The following is a 20,707-nucleotide window of genomic DNA, read 5'->3' on the forward strand; positions in this document are numbered from 1 at the left end:
ATAAAAACAAGATAGAATGCATTTAATGTAATAATAATGTGGGGAGTGAATGATGCAAGTTTATAGTTCAAAATTTCAACTGCTGTAACCAAAGACATAAATGCATAAAGTCTTTTGGGATAAATAAAGTATTTTTCATCTCATAGTCTCATCAGCTGAAAGATTTACTCTACCTACCTTTTGCCAGGAAACTTTCATTTTATCAAACCAGTTAGTTATTATCTTGTAGGGTGACTTCATTATGCCATTACGTTGATGTGGCCTACCAGTTAAGACACCACAAAACTACACTGTCTATAGTTTGATTCTTTGCTTTAAGTAATAGCCATGTCTTCATTTGTTGTGTCTTTGAAGATGTGTTTTGTAATAAATGAAATAAAGCTTTTGTAGTACCACTTCAAATGGCTTCCAACTACAAACAAAAAATGGGTCTAAAAGACAGTCAAAGCATTTAAAGTCCTGAAACAACCCAAGTGAGGAAGTGAGGAAGAAACACCAGAGACTTATATCAGTCCCTGTATATATTTTTAAGGCCAGGAGGGAGCATTATTGCTACAGCATACCAGAAGAAACCCAGTGATGATTGTTTGGTAGTAGTGCTTACAGGTAATTTGTAAACCAGCATGGGGAAAAATTGCTCACAAACTAACAAGACACAAATTTGAGAAAATTACCTGGAAATACCATCAAGAAAACCCACTGGGCAGCTATTGAAAGCCTCTGAAATGGCTTCAGCTTCATTGTTCTAACACAGAGAATGGATTACCCAGCAGAAGTACTGTGTCATTTTTAATGAACTCCGCACATCAGATTAGCCCTGTAAAGCTTTCTACTAAAAGAACTCCCTTTGTTTTACAGCAAATCTGCCAAAATGTATAACAATGTGTTGCGTAATTATTTTGTTTTTTTTGGTTCCCATGATTACACTCAATAAACCTGAACTATGAAAACATGTCAATCCCTTTAAAATGTTGCTTTATAGCTCTATAATTTTCTTTTTTTCAAAGATAAAAACAGTTGTCCTAATGACAAAGCTGGCTTATGGCTGTCTATGCAGCATAAGCACATACTGACAAAACAACTAGCATCTCATTTAATAACCACAGGTGTACCTGATCCATTGCATTAGACATTCCATCTTATAATTTGCTCGCTCCCTTATCTGCTACGGGTGACTAAAGAACAAAAACAATGCTAATACCAGCTGACAATTTTGGAGGCATACATCACAGGATCTGTTTATGGTCTCAGACTGTATCTCCAGCTCCAATTAAGCATGCCAGAATGAGTTGCAGTGTGGACCACAGCAGCCCAGCTCAGAGTTATGGATGAGCAGTCACTCTAGCAATGCCTGACCCTGAGTGCTAATTAGATATGACATTAAAATAACATGAGCCAAAGCCAGACTTGTGCAGAAATTAAAACGACTTTCGTCTAAGAATCGTCCAATATAACAACCAGGGAAAGACTAATTGGAATTATTAAGGTTGTTTTTACACTTACACGTTTTGTGGCACGGACAAACTGAATGGAATTGATCAGATTTATCCACATCACTGTTATTTTAGTAGTATCACAGGGAAAGGTTGAATATTTACTTTGAAGAAATGCTACGTGGCCTTTACTCTTGACATCTTCATGTAGTGTCTGCAATATTAGTTTTATTTTCCACAATACCCCACATCACAACCTTTACTAATTGTGTTTTGAATGGAGTGAAGCTGTTTGCAGATATGCTGGTAGAGTGAATATTTGTAAATGTACTCCAGCGTGATAGTAGTTCCTGGTTAAAGCAATGGATGGGTACTATATTCAAATCAGCTTTGAATAAGCTACTAGAGTGAAGCTAAGCTAGAAGAAGCCAGGAGAGATTTGTAAATTTACTCCAATGTGATGTAGTTCCTTTTGAAAGCAATGGGTGAGTGGTAAAAAAACAAAAAAACAAAAGACAGCCCAACTCTCAAAAAAATACCGTTTTAAGTTATACATTTAAATTTTATTTAAATTAAATTAAAAGCTAGTAGAGTGAAGATAATCTAAAGATGCTGTTAGAAGCTAACAGCAGAATCGAGATTTGTACAACTACTACTTTATTACTCTAATGTGATGTAGTTCCTGGTTAAAGCGATGGGTGGGTGGTAAAAAAAACACACACAACCCAACTGTCTTTAGAAAGCAGCATTCAAAATCTTAATTTCAATTAAAATAAGATTTAAATAACCTACTGGAGTGAAGAGTAGCTAGCGAAGCTAGTAAAACCTAGCAGATAAGCTAGAGAAGCTAACAGAGAATTGCAAATTTACTCCAATATAATGTAGCTCATTTTTAAAAGCAATAAGTGGGTGGTAAAAAACACAACCCAACTCTCTTCAGAAAGCAGCATTCAAAATCTTATTTTAATTTGTATATTTACTCCATAAACATTATTACAAAACTCAGCAAGTTACCAATATTACATTATCACCATACAGGCTTGATCACAAATATTTAAAACCTTTGCAACAGTTACAACAAAACAAAAAAAACAAAATAATACTCAAATAATTTACATGAAAATCTATAAAACAGCAAATTGTTCACAAATTATATTTTTTTCCAAGTTTTCATTTTTTTTCTTTGCTTATTTGTGTTTTGCACAGTAACACAACACTCTCACAACAAGATCATGGTCTTATTACAAAACTCCCAACAAAATGTAAATATTTCTAGTTTTCTGTTGATACTTTCATATTTTGGTTTTTAAAACCAGAAACTTGTCATTGTATATCCTTTCCACTGCCCATAGAGGCGCATAAAAGGTTACTCACACACACGAATACTTCACAGCACTTTCTAAGAAAAATATACACTTACAAAATATGTTACAAATTGGCACACAAAAAATATACAAGATTTTGTAGTGTCAAGAGTTCATTAAGATTCCTTCTGGTAACAACTCTAGACAGTATATATAAAGCTCGGTAATCTTTTAATGAAAAGAGCAAAAGTAATTCCAATCAGTGTCAAAGAATCATGAAGTGAATACATCAAACATAACATTATAATATACATTCATAAAGAGGGTTAGGAACCTAATCTATTTTGCATTTCTTTTTTTTTTTTTCATTAACACTGGTGAAATGAAACATACCGAAAAATGAAAATAAAGAAATCGAAACTGAACGGTAAAGAAAAGAAAACAATTGTCAGCTTTCTTAGCACCATTAACATGAGGCAGCTCAACAGTGGCACGTTTTAAAAACAAACCGAAAAAAAAGAAAGAAAGAAAATTTATGAACTCAGAGAAGTACATTCAATTTGACAATAGGCAGAAATGAGAGAAGGCAGACTAAATGGGCTTGCAGCCCATGTGGAGCTTCCCATCAGCAGCTTGTCTTGGTCCTAACCCTGATACACTATAGAAAAGAAACAAAGGATCATGGCAGAGAGGAGAGAGAGAAAAAAAAGAGACACAGAAAGATTGATTACGATTCTTGCCGTATGCAAGCAATCAATTAATATAACCTGTGTGTCAGAACTGCCATATCCACTGTGACAAGGCCTGTTTTAAAATCAATCAATCAGTCAATCAGTTTGTCCGTACATCTCCATGCAGTCTCATGTAATTACTGCTAAAAATGATAACATTGTTTAAAAGACAGTGAAACTAATTTCACATATTTCTACACAATATACTAAGTGTTTGATTGGATCTGCATTTCTCCTGAAATTCGTTTAGTGTATAAAATCAAAGCGATTTTATTACTGATTAAGCGTGATTGTATGGTTCATTTTTAAGTGGCTTTCTAGATGTTTATTTCAGAGCTGTGAGGTAGTGAATGAGCCCAAAGTAATTAAAAGCAATGGCCTGTGAATACGCTGGATCAGATAGACGCAATGTATATAATATAGATTTCTTTTCAATTTGTGCCTGTATTTAGCCTTAAATTTCTGGTCACAATATTTTCTGCCAGAATTCTGACCCATGAATCAGGACAGTCAATGATGTAAAATTAAGTAGAATGAAAAGAAAGAAACATTATGGACATTATGGGAAATATGAGCTAAATAATCAGACTGAAATACGGCAGCGCCATGAAATAAATTACATGAGAATGTCAAGAAAAGTTACTGTTTAAATTACCATTTTTTTTTCAGGTAAGATAGAAGTAAAAATTCCACATGGAGTGAATGCAAAGACATGCTTTCCTTCATTTACAAGATTACTGTTTCTATTTGTACTGAAAACTGCTTTCACGTTCACATTGACTGCAATAATGTCCATTCGCGACTGATGTGCGCATCAGAATCTCTACTGCCTTAAATTTCCAGTACAAACAGCTTTTCAGTGAGGCACAGCCCCAAATGACAAATCATCTTCTTGCTTACCCTCAGACATCTGCGCTACACTCTTCTTGGTCCAGAGAAAGCTCATTTGAACAGCTCTCTCTCTTTTTTTTTCATCTCCTTCCTCTACAGTAGCCTTCAGAGCAGATCTCCCCTTTGCCTCTCTTTTGTTGCTTCTCAGTGCCAGGCGATGTTGAGGTAAATTGAATTTGGCAAACAAAGTGGGGGGAAACGAGGAGAATTCAGAGTCTTTCTGATTTGGTTTAGTGAGTGGTGGTGTACCACTGCCAGCTGTTGGTGCCTTTCATCAGAGAAGAGAGAGAAAAGTCTCAAATAAAGAATTCCTGTAGTTGCAAGTCTCTGTAAGGAGTCTCCAACCCGAGCAGCCAATATCCCAATGGATAGAAAAGAGGAACAGCCAATATTCACACATATATAAGAGGTCATTTACACAGCATTGTTACTTTTGGCACAATGATTTTAAGATTATAATTATCTTTTTTTCTTTTTTTTTCTTTTTTCTTTTTTGCAAATATTGCATGTCCCTGTACAACAACATTGACAAAAATACTCTGAGGGTGGAGCTTTTATGAATTTGCAAGGCGTAAAAATGTTAATTTAGATAACCAGTTCCTCTAAACTCCAGAAGAAGAAAACAAAAACTTGACAAAAGGAAAGGGGTAGCCATTCCAACTTTGAGGGGGGGGGAAAAGACAATGTCTGATATGTCATCAATACAAAATGGTCCCATCTCGTGTTTAAGATGTCTCGGGCTTAAATTGGGCTCATTTATTGAAGGTTTCCCTCTTGAAATGAGCCAGGCAGTGTATGACGGACAGCAACAACAGGACATCCATATTCTGCATACAAAAACAGATGAGGAGGAGGGGTGCGTAGATGTCACTCAATGCATTTATGTATATAGCTACATCTTTAGGGAAAAGGGAAATAAATATGTAATTCAGGGAAGCTAGTTCTGCTGAGAAAATACAAAAACAAAGTTCCTCAAAAAGGCGACAGAACTTTTTTCAAGGCTTATTTCTCTTTTTCAGACAAAAATCAAACAAAAAAGGAAAGAAAAAAAAAACGACTATAAGAAGAACAAACAAAGCAGAAACAACAAAAGCAAGAAAAATGCAGCCATGGTCGTTTCAAATCTCAATCAAGCTTGACACAATCACTCAATAGGTAGTTTGCAAAGTACAAGAAGTTTCTCATGCAGATATTAATTTCCTCTTCAGGGGGTTAAAAGGAAGTGGGAGTAGTCAGGGGGGAAACGTAGAACTCATGCAGCTCTGGCATAGCGTCAGTGTAGGTATGTTTGGGAGGGAGGGCTGAGCAGGTAGTGGGGGAAAGTGAGAGGGGGAGGGGAGGGGGTACAACAGCAGCTGATAACAAAATATTACCTCAGTTTCTCAAAAGAGGTCATCAGTGCTATGTCCTTATTTGGGTCTCTCTCAGCTCGCTTCCCCTTCAGTGTCTCAATCCGAGGGAACTTTGCACTCGTCTTGTGGCGGTACAGCTTTTTGTGAGCAGGCCCGGGGTTAATAAAGTTGGGTTTATCAAACATGTTACAGCCTAGAGCAAGTTGAGGGAATAAAGAATGAGAGGGGTTGAATTTGGCCTGGTTTTTGCCTCCTTTCCCCCCTGCCTTTCTGCCTCTCCCAGCCCCTGTGAGCACAGCTCCTTTTTTCTTCAGGTCAGCCTCAGTACCTGCCAAGATTTTGAGGGTCTTTAGGTTGAGACTGTTGGCCTCAGAGGGCATGCAGGCCTCCGACATGGGGTTCCACAGTGGCTCAATGGAGGCCATCATGAACCTTTGGACCTCAGCCATGCCAGAGACAATGTTGGACAGAATATTGGAGGGCTCCTCAAATTCTCTCTGGTCATCCCCCACCAGGCTGTTACTCTCCGACCATCCGGTGCCAGGCCAGTCCCCAGTGCTGCTACTGTCAGTCAGGCCTGTGCCACCTGCCTGGTTCTTTGCTGCTTTACCCTCTAACATGGCCTTTATCTTTTTGGTGGAACGAGAGTTCTGTTTGGGAGTCTTGACCTTCTCTGACTTGGGGGCTCTCGGAGCCCGGACCTTTTTCGGGCTCTGTCCTCCTGCTGTTTGTTTGCAGCTGCCTTTCCTTTTTGACTTTATGTTTTTCGCTCCATTCTGTTCATCAAATTCTGTAGCTGCCATCTCTTTTTTATCTAAACCTAAGACATCTTGATTGTTGAAGTTGTGTAGCGGAAACTGGTTGTCCTCCACCGGGTATGCGCTTGCCGTGCGCTCCTGTTGCTGTATGACATCACAGTTCCACTTTACCTCCCTATTGCAGTCCATGCTTATATCATTCACATCCTGGTATTCTCCAACATTCCCTGCCATCTTCATCTCACGCCCAACAACCTGAGGGGACAGATTTGGGGTCTCAGGAGGGGAAAGCTCTGAGAGTGATGAGTGCCTAAACTTGTCAGGGGTGAAGTTAGAGATATCCAGCAGGTCTGAGGACTCCCTGAGTGGGGTAAGGGCATCCACACTCTGCTGAATCACCACTTTAGGACTGCAATGAGCTAAGAAGCTGTCTCGGCCCTCCTCCTCACCCTCTCGCTCACAAGACTTGAGGCTGAGTGAGCTGTAATTGCTGGAGGAGGCTGACAGAGAGCCCACTGAGTCATAGCTGATGAGCCTGCCATTGTCTGTGCACAGGGACCCTCGCTGGTATTGCACCTGGCCCTCCACGCAGGCAGACTGACACACTTGCAGATCTGCCCCGGGCTGCAGCCCAGACTCACTCAGGTAGCTCTTCTCATAAAGCAGCCTGTCAGCCTCAGGGCTCAGCTGGCTGTAGTTAGACACTGGCAGACTGTCATTCAGGGGAACAGCAGCTGGGAAGTTGTTGGGTAAGATGGGAGTCTCGGGCGTCTCAGACCCAAAGCTCTGGCTGTGACTTGCACAGAGCTGTGGGTGCCACATCTGGGGGAAGCTGGGGCAGTTCTGAGGAGACTGCTGGAGCTCGGACTCAGAGGGAGGCGAGAGGACGCAGCTCTGAGCGAGCTGCAGAGAAGAAAACTGTTTCTCCTCCAGGGACAGCCCAAGAGAATACTGCTGCCTAGAGGACTGCTGGGGGAAATAAGAGATAGCTGCACCACCTGAGGAGTCTGTGGCATCTAACAGGGTCTGCAGGTAGCCCCCCGGGATGACAGGGACACCCGTCTCCACCTCCTCTGAGGAGGAGGCAGCTTTGTCAGGAGAGCAGGTGGATGAAACAAAGGGGAATTTCTCCTCAGCGGCTTGAGCGGTGGCGGTATTGTCAGAGAAATGTGGTTTGACTGTAGTTGAGCTAATGCCTGCCTCATCTAACCCAGCAGTGGGGTCCTCAATCTGTGCCGCAGTGACACAGGCATCCGTTTCATTCGTCACACTCCTCCCCTCCTCTCCTTCTGCCTCTTTTATTTTCTTGCTCCTCAGCCTGGCTTCGCTTTTGAATTTCCTTATCCTGACTGTTTTATTTCCTCCCAATCTCCTCCCCTCCCTCTCCTCCCTCTCCTGGGAGCGGCTCTTGGCTGTGACTGTGTGTGTGATGGAGTTTGTGTCTAATGTGACTGGGAGGCCTGTGGCTGCTATTATTCCTCCTACCGTGGGGGTGGCCTCTTCTTTAGTGACACCTCCCTGGCCCCGATCAGAGAGAGGGGAGGACTGTGCTGTTGCTGATTGCTCCACAGTGTGAATCCTCTGAACCTTAAGCCGGTTTGCAATCTTGTATTTCCTTTTGGGATGACTAGAATTAAAAGGGCGATGGTGGCGTCCGTTTAGATGAAAACCGCGTTGTTGTTTATCTCTGGCAGCCAGCTTAAGCTGTTCCTGTCTCTCTCTTTGCTTCTCCTGCCAGAAATGCTTCAGAGGAGCCAGTGTCTCATATTTGCTTACTGTGTCGGCATTTAAGCTCACAGTCGCATCCACAGGGTCCAGCTTGCCCAGTTTCACTGACATGAGTCTCTCTCCTTTAAACCTGTTGATGATGATGTACTTGATGACCACAGGTGGCTCTTTGCGGCAGGATTTCCGGCGTTTTTTGGGGCACCAGTCTACATCCTCCTCTTCTTTCTGACCAGCAGGGGCTTTCTCCTTTTTCTCCGCATTTTTCTCACTCTCAAGCGAGTCGACATCATATAAGTAATCATCGCTGTATCGAACCTTTCTTTTGGAACGCAAGCCATAGTTGAGAGGGTTCGAGGGACTGAGGAATCTCTTTGAGTGGCTCTTTTTAAACTTTCCCTCCTGCAGGGTGTCTGAGGACGAGCCAGTGCAGGAGCTGTCATCACTGAACTCCCCTGACTCCTCTGTGGAATTGAAGTCCATTAGGTAGCTGACTTTGGGAGTGGACATAGGCGAGCCGTGGGAACCATCAAGTGGACTCCTAGCACTGCAGTCCCCGGCTTTTCCTTCCTGTGCTCCCTCCAGGATCAGTTCATCAGTTTTGGGCTGAAGATCCTCCGCGGTTCTCCTCAAGACTGCTGCTCCTTCCTCTTTCTTGGCACAGTTGGCCAGGACACTGGGGAAGAAGTTGAACTGCGTCTCTTCCTGCAGAACATTTGTTTTTTCCCTCATGTTGTCCTGGAAAGACTCATAACGAATCTTGAGCGAACAGACATCACTGCTTAATGTTGAATCGTCGTCTTCATCGTCAAACAGATTGTCGACATCTTCCTCTGAGAAGAGGTTGACCGACAGTTCATTCTTAGAACAAAGGTCCAGCAGTTCCATCTTACTCTCACTGATAAAAGACTCAAAGTAGCCCCAGTCCTGGCTGGCGTTAGCCAGGAGAACTTCTTCTCCACTAACCTTGTCTAGTAACAGTCCTTCATATAAATTCTTAGCTGTTGCATCATCTTCGGGGTCATCGCAGTCCCCTGTTGTTTTGTTTGCATCCCCTCTCTTGCCCTCACCTGGGGCTTTTGGCAGAGGAAAGCTAAGTAGCTGGTCAGAGAGGAGCTGTTCTCCATAGTGACTCACTGCCTCCCCTGCGTGGCTCAGGCACTGAATGCTGATGTTGTTGATGTCAGAGAAGTCCTCTCGGCTCACATCCCCTATCCTTACACTTAGACCAGTCTCCGTGTCAGGGTTGGCGGTGGGGTCGTGGGGTGTGTTCTGGATGGCGTTAGGGTCAGTGGCATCACGTGTTTCAATGAAGCAGCCGAGGCAAGTTCGGTTAGGCTGAAGAAGACACTCCTCCGTCAGGCCAGACACAGTGCCAGGCTCCATCATTGTCGCCGACAGAGGGAGGGCAACGGGTAATGGAAGGGACGTTTTCTGGTTGTCTCCTGTCGGCGCCCAGGAGCTTACAGCTGGGCTAGAGAGTGATGAGGGAGTGGGCGTGTGGTGAAGATGGGGAACCACAGTTGGAGGGTCATTGGAGGAAGGGGCTACTGTTAGGCCCAGAGTGGGCTCAGTCCCAAGGGGCAAGGGGAGGGCTGGCGATGTAGGAGTGGTCCTCTGATGCGCTGGGCAGGCCTGTTGTGAAGTCTCTGCGGCAGGTGCAGGCGAGGACGGAGGGAGAGCAGCATCGACGAGCCCGCACAGACTCAGATCGCTACTCTGCTCACATAGCCCTGCAGGGGGGAAAAAAGAAAAAAGATTTCAGCTCTTTGAAATGTAAGTGTGAAGTTAAATTACATTGTTTTTGTTCTTTTAGTTACTCTGACGTTCTTCTAAGCTGCTCAGACGCAATTAGTGTCAATTAACCCCCTAGAGCTCAAAATGTCATTTCATGATGCCAGCCTTAAACATTAATAATTCAGTTTTGGTTCCAGATTCAATAAGAGGTATTAGCAATGTCAAGTTGGACAATTCCTTACTCATTACTTGCTTGATGTTCACATGTGAAAGCCGAGACTCGGCGAGTAGCAACACAGCCATAAAGAAATCCCACCAAACTCTGAGAGCACTTAAAACAAAAAGAAGATCAAAGATGAAATGGAGTCACCTTTATGTAATGTTAGCATGCTGGCAAAAGTGAAAGATATACAGAGCTTCAAGAATTTTAATTGGCTTATTTGACAGAACAAAACGAGCAATTGTATCACATGCTTGCAGGTGACAATGCTAAGGGCCTGTTGTCGTTCCTGCCCGAGCAGTATATACGAGATCAAATTAATGCAGCCACCTTGCTTTATGTCCCCCACCCTGCAGTGTTTCTGTACAGATCTACTAGCTTTTAAGTAACAAGATACCATTAAATTACACAGACCGACCGAAACAATGACTCAAATAAAAGTAGATTTTGGTGATTTTCCACAGGTCACTTGTGACAATGTCTTAATCAGTTGAAGACATCCATCTGATGAGTAACAATCAAAACTCGCAGGAGTGGCTTGCAGCAGCAGGCAGATCGCTGTGTTTGCTCTGCATAATTAGATGACAGCAGCGGAGGCAGGTATGTACACATGGGACACGACAGGCCCATATGTTGGAGACTGTATAACCAATACCATCCACACCTGCCTCCCTCTATAATCCCAAGCTGCTGCCTTCTAGATATTCTTTAAAACGATGCCAGGGAGAGAAAAAAATAAATAAAATTGAAAACCCTAGCACAGCAATTAATGTGTTCACAGAGGTTAACTAGCAACAACCCCCATTTTAGAATGGATGCGCCTAATCATTATTGAGGTAGTGATAAATGCTTGAGGGGAAGACTGCTTAGCAAACCGTATTCAGCGTTGCTGTATTGGCGGTGAGTAAATCTTTGAATATGGATATGATTTGAGAGTGATTTAATGAGGTAATGAAATTTCTGAGAGCTGGTCTCTACGGGTCTGCGGCCTGCAGACACACCGGAGCAGCCACAGTGCTTACTAAAAGCATGCGACTACGGTACTGTCACTCTTAATGAAGAAAGCTTCTAGAGAAATATCCATCCTCTCTTTCCCTCTCATCGTCAGAGAACTGTTATAGCAGCAACTCGTCAAAGGCTGCAGAAGCATCACAGCGAGGCGTTCGCCATCAGGTCCTCAGTCTGTGAGCCAAAATGACCTCAGAGCTAAAGCATGGGACTGACACATGTTCTCTGCGGAGAGTCATGACAGATACCCTTTTTCTATATTTAAGATAGAATATCAGCAAATTTACACGGTCGCTTACTGTAAAGAGGAGGACTACAAAAGGAAACGCTTTCCATTCGTGAGCACACTTCATCGTGAATTACATGTAAACAGAGCAGATTTCCAGCACGCGGAGACAAGACAAATATAAAGCAGAGATTAGTTATCGCTCGCCCTACAAAGGTGCGAAGCCACCGAAATGAGGAAGTTACAGGAAAAGGGAAAGAGGTTATTAACTTCCTTCATCCCTCTGTGCTCACGTGTAACTTAAGCTGCCACCAAATATCGCCGAAAGATTGGTCAAAATTGAAACATTAAACTCATATTGAGAAATGTGTTTCCTCGGGGGTTTATAATGGATTAACAATCTATCCTGTCCAATGTGTGTGTGTGTGTGTTGTATGTGCTGAGCGGGGCAGAAAGTGTGTGTGTGTGTGTGTGTGTGTGTGTATGAGAGGGAGAGTGATAGAGTGTGAGTATTGGCTTGGGGGTATAGTGTTATCGAGAGGCCATCTGTCTCCAGCTGGACCATTAGCTCTTCAGCTGTTCAGAATGTGCCACAGATCAGTCAGTCAGACAGGTATACAAACACACACACACACACACACACACACACACACACACACACACACACACACACACACACACACTGGGTCTTACAGCGATGACTGTAGCTGACAAATCGAGTTTGACATTTGGGGTCAAAGGGGGGATCGGCAGCTTCCTATTCACTGATATGGTACAACATAATGTTACTACAATATCTGAGCTGGCAAATGTAAACAAGATACACATCCAAAATAGTCGCTGCTGCCAGAATCCAATATTTAGCTTACAGAAAGAGTAGCAAAAAAGAAAAAACAAGCTTTATACACTCTGAGATCCTCCAAGCACGGCTGTACTTTTCTAATGGTGTTATCGGGAGAGAAGCTCTTCGAATAGAAACCGAGGCTGGATGTGACATGGCTCATGCAATCTGGCGTGGACATTCACCACTGAGCATATGGAAGGACCCCGGCTGCTGGCAGGTGGTGGTGATCTTCTGATTCCCAACACTGCCAAGCCCAGCCATGCTAGACAGCCCGATCACTGCCAAACTAGACCAGACCAGACCAGACCAGTTAGCACTCGGAGCTCTCCGAGACACATCTCTTTTTCTAGCCATAACATTCGGGGCTTCGTCCACCTGAGGTAGGCCCAGGCTGCTTTGTGCCAGGCAGCTCTGCACGGTAACAAGCCCATGCCGAGGGACACGGTCATGGACATGAGGGGAGAGACTAGTTGGCGCCTGTGTGCCTATCTATTAGTGTGTCAGATGCCACACGTGCGCATACACATGTATGCCTTTTTTCTCTTTAATTACATTCCAATTAGAGCTACATTATAAAGCAAAGAAAACAGAAAAGCCTAAGAATAACAGAAACACATGTCACTGACATTAAATTAAATTCATGCATTTTCTCCAAAGGAATGGCCAAAGGAACACATTTTTCAGCTATCACAATATGACACACAATGCAAATGAAAACAGCTGACATGGCCTTTTCCCCTTTTGCCATGGCTTTTAGAAAGCATTCCTTTTCCCATCCCCCTTTTCATCCCTTCTTCCACCCTTTTTTCCTTCCAACTTCCTGCTTCTTATCCCCATTACATGGAGGCTTTTACAATCGTAAAATGCAGAGCTAGCCATTCTGCAGCTCAGCCACCCGGGGCGTTCAGTCATCCAGCTGGTAGGCCAGCCACAGAAGCCGCTTGCTCCATCTTCACTATATGACATTTTGTGAATGGTAGTGGGGGTTGTGGTGGGGTGTGTGTGTGTGTGTGTGTGTGTGGGGGGGGGGGGGGGGGGGGGGTCAATCCGGCCAGTACAGGATGTTCGTAATAAGTGGTGAGTAACTGCGGCATGATTCATGGCCATCCTCCTCAAAGAACTACCCTATTCCTGCTCAATGGAGCTGCTTTTACTCTCTCCTGTATTTTTTTTTTAATGCTCTCATTCCACCTCTCCTCATCTCTCTTGCTCTCTTTTCCTCTTGCTGCCTCTCAAGGAGCAGGCAAGTGCTGGGGATAATCTGTCTCAGTTCCAACTGAGGCTGACCAGAGCTGAAACACCGAGATAAACCTCATCGAAGGATCAGTGGTGCTTGGTGGAAACTATGGGGAGAAGTAGGCGGTGGGTGAATGACTGAATATGCACAGCAGCAGTAGGGCTTATTGTCCAGTAAAAAGGAAGAGATTGCACTGCTATCTGATTTCTTTTGAGTTAGATTTGGTTTTAAAAACCATTTATTCAGCTAAAAGAAAAGTGACCCCATATTGAAATGGTTTACACATTTGCCTAGCACTGAAAGCTCTCCAGTTTGATCCAGGAAAGAGACGCAGATCCCTTTGGGTTCCATCAGAAAAGGCATCTGGTGCAAAACAAAAATAAAAATTCTGCCAAATCAAACATGTGGAGCTAGCAACTGTGGAGACCCCTTGTGAATAAGGCAGCAGCAAAAAGTAGCTCATATACCTTTTAGAAGAAAACATTTGTAAACCCTTTGGAGATACCAGGATTTCTAAATTGATATGTGGTCGCAAAAAGTAAAAAAAAAACAAAATCCAACTGGACTAATTCATAAATAATTGTGTGCGTTTTTCATAGTGGACAGGGAACAAGTGAATTTAGCAAATTGTATAACTTTCCGAAGGTGTTTTGCTGTCTCTCTTCTGGTGCCCTTGGTATGATCTTTGCAGGGAAAGCTACAAAAGTCCTAAAATTCCTTGACTTGGACACAGTTATGCCCATCTTCATAACATTTCCTCCTAAAGTCCTCTTAAAGTCCTGTGAAAGTTGGTTCTTTCTTCATTAGGGCAGAATTTGGCACTAACCAGATGTTTGTCTTTATTTGGAGACAGGCTCGATTCCATCTCGCACTCCAACGTCAAATTGCAGACGGTCTTTGGAGTCAGGTGTTCCTTAATCACAACATCTGACTCTCATCTGACTATCCCCCATAAGGGCGAGTTTGTATTATTGAAATTCCCTTACTTTCAAAAATGCATGTTTTTGTGTGTTACTGATTAATCCTTTCCCCATTAGACAACGTCTAATGATGACTTTTGACACTTCAGTTTATATCAATAAAGATGTGGTTTGAAGACCGTTTTTTCAAGGGTAGCTGCATAGGCAGGGACCACCTTCACTAACTTCTTAGGAACCAACAAGTCATTGCGTTATATAGGCAGGCCTGAAATATGACAGAAACCACTCAGGTCAGACAGGAACTTCAAGGGTTACTCCTCGTAGGCTTTCAAGGGGTAAAGAGTTAAGTGAAACTATGTAGAGTAAATGAAGTTCAGACGACAATGCGCAGTGTAGAAATCTTAGCAGTTTCAAAGCATTTGCAACCTTTTTTCCTGCAAATATATAATTACTAATCAAGGTTTCGGTTTCTGAGATTTTGCAGAGAAAAAAAAACAGAAGCCCAAAACTGAAATATAACAAGAAAAGAAAATAACAATACAGTTATTATTAAAACAATGATGCAGACCTTTTGTTTTCACGATGCTAATAAATGTGTGTGAGAGAATTAATGGCTCCACCCACTTTTATATTTGCAGCTTTTTATGAGAAAAGATAGATTTATATTTCTGTGTTGTGGAAGCATAAGCAGAGAGGATTAACAACAGCTTAAAAAGCTTCAATTAATAATTCTTTTCCACTTTTCATTAAAAAAAACACACACACAGGATGTGTTTCACGCTCCCCATATCTTGTAAAAGAGCTTAAAACTGAGGGTGAAAAGCTAATTCAAGGAAAGCTAATTCTGTGCTATGTGCTAATACTAATTGTCTTTTCAAAGTTTTAAATGTGTTGTGAGAGAAACTGTTGTTAATAAGCTTTCGTTTATTTTAATGAGTGCTTAAATATTCTTGGGCAAATTTAAAAAAAACTCTCTTCTGCAACCAAGTTTCTCTAAATGTTTAAAGCTGAGAAATAAAGAGCAAAATTAGCATTCATGTGAGTTACTTAAAAAAAACACAAAAAACATGGTGTTAACGAGCTATACCTGAATAGTTACCTGTGCTCTCCACTGCATTTGGATTCTCGGGTTCTGAAGTCTTCACAATCAATGTGAGACTGCTGTCTGTTAACACATCCATCAATACGGCTCAACGCTGCACCACCCACGCATCATTTTGACTGTCCCACCTGTTGAAAGACAAAGAGAAATAGAAAGAGACGTGAGTAAGAAGGCAATCGGTAAAAAAGGGCGACCGCCATGCGTCTGAGGCAGAAAGGCATTAACGGCAGTGCATTAGATTTCATTACAACAAAAGACCGACGCTAAGCACAGACAAACAAAGTTGTGGCGGTTCAAGAAAAAGCTCCAAACGCGATAGAGGCATCAAACAGGCCCTTGGGGCATCAAACAATCACTCATTTCTTCTCCGTATCACAGATTCGTGTCTAAGATTAATTTAAACTTTGCCAACCACGAAAGTACACAAAGAATCGCAGCTTGGATCGCTATGGCAACTGTATGCCATACGATCCTATTTTAAGCTTCATTTAACATTTATAGCAGAGTTGTTAACCTATGCCAACCTTACATAGGCGGCTCTGAGCATATTTGTTTATTGTAATTAGCTGACTCTCTCCCTCTCGTGCGCCTCAGCAGCACGAAATCTGAAGGAGCTCAAAGAGGAGAGATTAAAGAGATGTGACTGAGGCGGTGACAGCAAACTGTGAACACTGACAATACTTTTTATTGTAGCAAGTGATGGTGAAAAGTGGGGGTGGGGGATGATTGAGAGTACACGCGTGCGAGGGCCGGGTACGGCGTAATACAAAATAACATATTAAAGGGTAGAGGAGAGAAGAGAGGTTGAAGTTTGTCGGCCTTTTAAAAATAGACACAGTAAGAGGGGCAACAAAAAGAAAGCATATTAATCTGCTGTGATTGTGAAAGAATAATGGCGATAAGAGAGACTCTGGGATGGTAAATGATGAACATTTGATGTTGTGGCCTCCTGCCTGCTTATATTGTTTTCTTTTTTCCTCTCCTGCAGTCCTCCTCTAGAGGAGTGGTGCTGCAGGATGACAAATGAGCCCAGGGAGGGGATCTAATAACACGATCTCCTTGTGGTGTGAAAAGGGTGGCTGCGAGATTAAGACAGACGGCAGACAATAAGACAAAGGTAGTGTGTGGCTGACTACAACCAACTGCCACCTCTTTCATCCTATTTCTTCTAAATGTCATTAGCTGTTCACTGACCTGAGCGAGAGCGCTACCTGAAGGGAACCCCTGCTTCAGCTTACAGACCAGCTCAGTGGGTAATTACCTCATGAGCCATCACATCTACTCATGTGTGCAGCAGGTACAGGGACCCTGTAGGTAGACTCAGTTAGATCCTGTTCTTCTCTTCAAAGAGAAGCACTGTTATACCCAAAGCCTGGGCTTAAGTGTACATTTACAGAGCTACGAAATGGTTTTGAGGCCATCTCCTATCAATTGGCCTCACCGAGGAGCTGAAATTTGACATCCGGCAATAAACGTGTCGCCTGCAACAATGCGCGAGTTGGAAGCGGATATCGCCACCAAACGGGATGACGCGGTTGAGCTGGGCTCAGCTTTATCGGCCATCACCAATGCAACGATCCCGAGGTGAATAGCGAAGCCACAACAGCAACCTATTAAATATAGGCTGTGGCCACCGAGCAATGTGTCTCCAGCATGGCTGTGACACAACACACAGCTGGGATGCTGGTCAAGCCACAGAGGTGCTGCTAGAGTTCAGCACTGAGAGCTGCTTGTGTGTGTGTGTCTGTGTTTATGCTCGGTTGCATGTGTGTTAGATAAAGCCCCAAGGCTGAGGATCCACAGCATCAACATCCACTGGCAGAGGCTGCACATACAATCACATGGAGAGAGGGAGAGAGGAGCAGAGAGAAAATGAAAGCCAGGCATTTAACAACACTCCCAACACCCCTTCTGCCAGCCAGCGCCAGTGCTTCAAATGTGTTTATTTTCCACATTATTCATGATTCTTCTGTATGTGCCCCCACCACCACCACACGCGCACTCCACCCTTTACCATCTCCACCACTCTGTCAAGACCTGACGAGAGGCCATTTCAATAATGAAGATGGACTAACTGCAATAGAGAGTGCACATAAATTGGAGCTACAGCCAACAAGCATGTCCAATTTGCCAAGCGGTTAAGCCTGATGTCTGGGTGCAGCTTTAAGAGAGCGCCACGGCTGCCGTCAACAGGTTTGTGCCGACCTGATTCATCCATCCACATCATTAATACTTCACAGAGGGCACCACCATTTAACTCTGCTGCGGGAAACCACTCTTTAAACACCACACATTAGGGCACATAATCACTGTGCACTCATTTCTGTAGCATTCAGCAGGTGTAGGAAAATAGCTAGCACTTCTGACCCCCCTCCATTGTTCTTGCATGTGGGCTGGGGTCCTTTGCACGATGAGAAACTGAAATAGAGACAAAGAGCAGCGAGCGGAAAAAGCCAAACAGAATGATTAGAATTTGATTTATCCTTTTAAACCCTCCTCCACACGCGCCATGTGTTAATGTGTAAGCTGGATAACAAGATAAGAACATGTTTACTTGCTCTATATGGAACTTATCAGCGCCACAATCTAATTCCTGCAAGCCTCTTCCCGGGTCTCCGTTTCACCGCATTTCTCCTCGATCCAATTGCATTTCTCGTCAATGAAGCGGCAACGAGGGGGATAGATGGAGTGGGATTGTGTATAATTGCCAAAAACTACGAGGCAAGGTCCCACAGCAGTAGTATATGTAGGTACAAAGGGGCCATTGTGCCAACAGAGGGATAGAGTCAGGGGCTAAGGAATAGATCCCCAACAGAGGAGCTCTCAAAGAGGGCATAGTGCCACAGGGAACACTGATCCAAACAGACAGCGCTGAAATGGCGACTCCTGTTTTCAGCACAGGTATACGGTTTCAGAGCAGGTTCACTGGTTGCAGACAGGCTGAGTAACCTGCCTCACACGCAACTCACGGTAATACTCCCGAGCTCGTGAGCTTGCAGCACTACGTGGTAGGACTACAGAGAAGCACAAATCCAATACACACACACAATTGTACACACATCATGAATTTTAAAAATATCACATACTGTATTCACAGACCCACACAGTAAAAGCAGTTTGGACTCGTCTTTCAGGTTTTCTAAATTTGGGAAGAAAACCTTAGTGCTTAGAGCCACACCGTGAACGACACTGAGAATTTAAGTAGCTTTTTAACACACGTGGACCTGCCCTGCTATTGTGAACAGGAAGACGAAGAAGTAGGTACTCCCTTCCAACCCTTCCTTCCGTTTCTGTCTCACAAACGCGAGCTTTGTTCTGTCAAATGGTCAGCGGGCCTCCTCGCAGCTCATATGTCAGAGCTCTCCTCTTTCGAGGGCCAAGCGAACCTCAGAAAACCCTTTTTCATCGAACCATTTGCATCAACTCGTGTTGCCACGTCTTCTGATAAATGCTCCAAATGAACACATTGCAAAGACTGCTGCAGATGACCGCCTGCTGAATGCCAACATGTTAAACGAGTGAGCCATCGGTGTTTGCAATTATAGCTGGTCGATATGGCGGCACAGTATTAATCTTTCTTTTAATGTCGTGCTGTAACAAAGGCCATTATGCAAACCCTCATACAATTAGACCAGGAAATACAAGACTGACATCGAATACGGTGAACACATTAGCAGTGTTGCTAATTTGCACCTGCAGTAACAGTGTTCAGCAGCATTTATGTTTTTGACAGCAACAACTGCTGCATCGCTAGCACCATATGCTTCCCGTGTTGTCCCGCTGTTTGTGTTTCAGCTGCCTCTTCAACACAAAGCTCACACCGGCTAACTCGTGTCATGAGCGTGCTCTGCAGGTTAGGCCGGTGCTGCTGTTGCTGCTGCTGAGGAGAAATCTCAATGATTTTGTCTCTGACACATGGAGAGGGAGGGGGAAAAAAAGATTCCTTATCTGCAAATCTTAATTCAATGGTGTTTCCTACACGCGCCTCTGCTACTGTGCACCTTCCTTGTCAGCTGTTTGCTGCTGTATTTGATCCAACATCCTCACCTAAAACCCCCCTGACACGGCCACGGTGATGGCAGAGATACGGCCTGCGTTTGAGATAATCACTGTCAATCACGGGCTGCTGGAGAGCCCAGGAAGCATCTGATAGGTAAAGATTCACTATGAATCAGGATTATAGAGTTGGATCTTTATCAGCGCAGCACAACCTGCAGAGACAGATCTGGACAATTGTAGCTACTGTTACCCCCTCAGGCCTCTGCATGCTCCAAAATAAAGGCGCAGGCCCAGGAGTGTATGGCAGGAAAACGCTCAAGCCATTAATGCTATCTTTCTATTAAAATGACTGCAAGCCTGCTGAAATATAGTATGAGTGACACTGATGATGGGATTTAATCCAAGCCTGCGTGGCCTTAGCGTGCACCGTCACCGTTTTAAATATCTTTGATTACAGTTAATGTTTACTTATTTAGTTATTAAGGTAGTAAGGGCTCAGACTTCCAAACCTGTGCTTTTAATCTTTCTTTAGCTAACCCTGGATAAAATGCTTTCCGTGTCTTCAGGAATAGCTAAGTAAGATCTCTGGTCTCTTGTTGGAAAAGCCGCCGAAATATAATTCAATGCAGCATAATACCGCTTTAATTTCTGTTAAAGTCGCAGCTCGATAAATTGTTTAAGTAAGCGTTCATTTACTTCTAGCCGCTGTGGACACAATACAGAAGCATTAAGGCCTTATTGTTTTACTGTTGTTACTATTGCATTTCATTTCAAGTTGTTTGCTGCTCTGTTTTCGCAAATGCCGTAATAATCACACGCAGTAACTACTCCATTAAATGACTTGAGCGAATTGTGCCTGTTATTGCAACATTAATCCCCCATGTCAGGTTTCAGGGTGTTTTTTTTTAAAATATTAAACAGATAGAAACATAATTTCTTTTATATCATCGCGTGTTCTCGAGGATTTATTTAAAATAATTGCAGGTTATTTTAATACAAGCTCCTGACAATGGGATCGTTTATATGTGCGGAAATGATCGATATACAGGAAATTGCTGCAGATTAAAGGAGGTGTTCTACCCTGGACGCAGCAAAGTGATTTTTCCTATTTAAAATGATTATGGAAACATATGCACTTTGTAACAGGCGGAGATTGCAGATAAGTGGACTATTAAATGACTTAGATACGCAGCATTTAACAATAAAAAAAAAACACATTT

General features: G+C 43.1%; 1 protein-coding gene across 3 annotated transcripts in view; it reads right to left on the bottom strand.

Annotated features, from left to right (window-relative positions):
• Nucleotides 1-1,003: 1,003 nt before the first annotated feature.
• The window catches only part of nexmifb (neurite extension and migration factor b), a 53,953-nt gene continuing 34,249 nt past the window's right edge, over nucleotides 1,004-20,707 (bottom strand). Inside the window, exons 2-4 of one of the 3 annotated variants that reach the window (XR_005693818.1) lie at nucleotides 15,474-15,616; nucleotides 4,369-9,927; nucleotides 1,004-3,395 (exon numbers count right to left, since the gene is read on the bottom strand). Coding sequence is in view for 2 of the 3 variants with exons in the window: in XM_040015404.1 (XP_039871338.1) it covers nucleotides 5,729-9,927; nucleotides 15,474-15,567 (4,293 nt within the window). In the remaining variant the exon portion in view is untranslated. Of the gene's footprint in view, nucleotides 9,928-15,473; nucleotides 15,617-20,707 lie in introns of all 3 variants that reach the window. The other 2 variants (XM_040015404.1, XM_040015405.1) reach the window with 2 other exon arrangements.

Source organism: Simochromis diagramma, unplaced genomic scaffold (assembly GCF_900408965.1).
Source record: "Simochromis diagramma unplaced genomic scaffold, fSimDia1.1 OVJJ01000685.1, whole genome shotgun sequence".
Lineage (NCBI taxonomy): Eukaryota > Metazoa > Chordata > Actinopteri > Cichliformes > Cichlidae > Simochromis > Simochromis diagramma.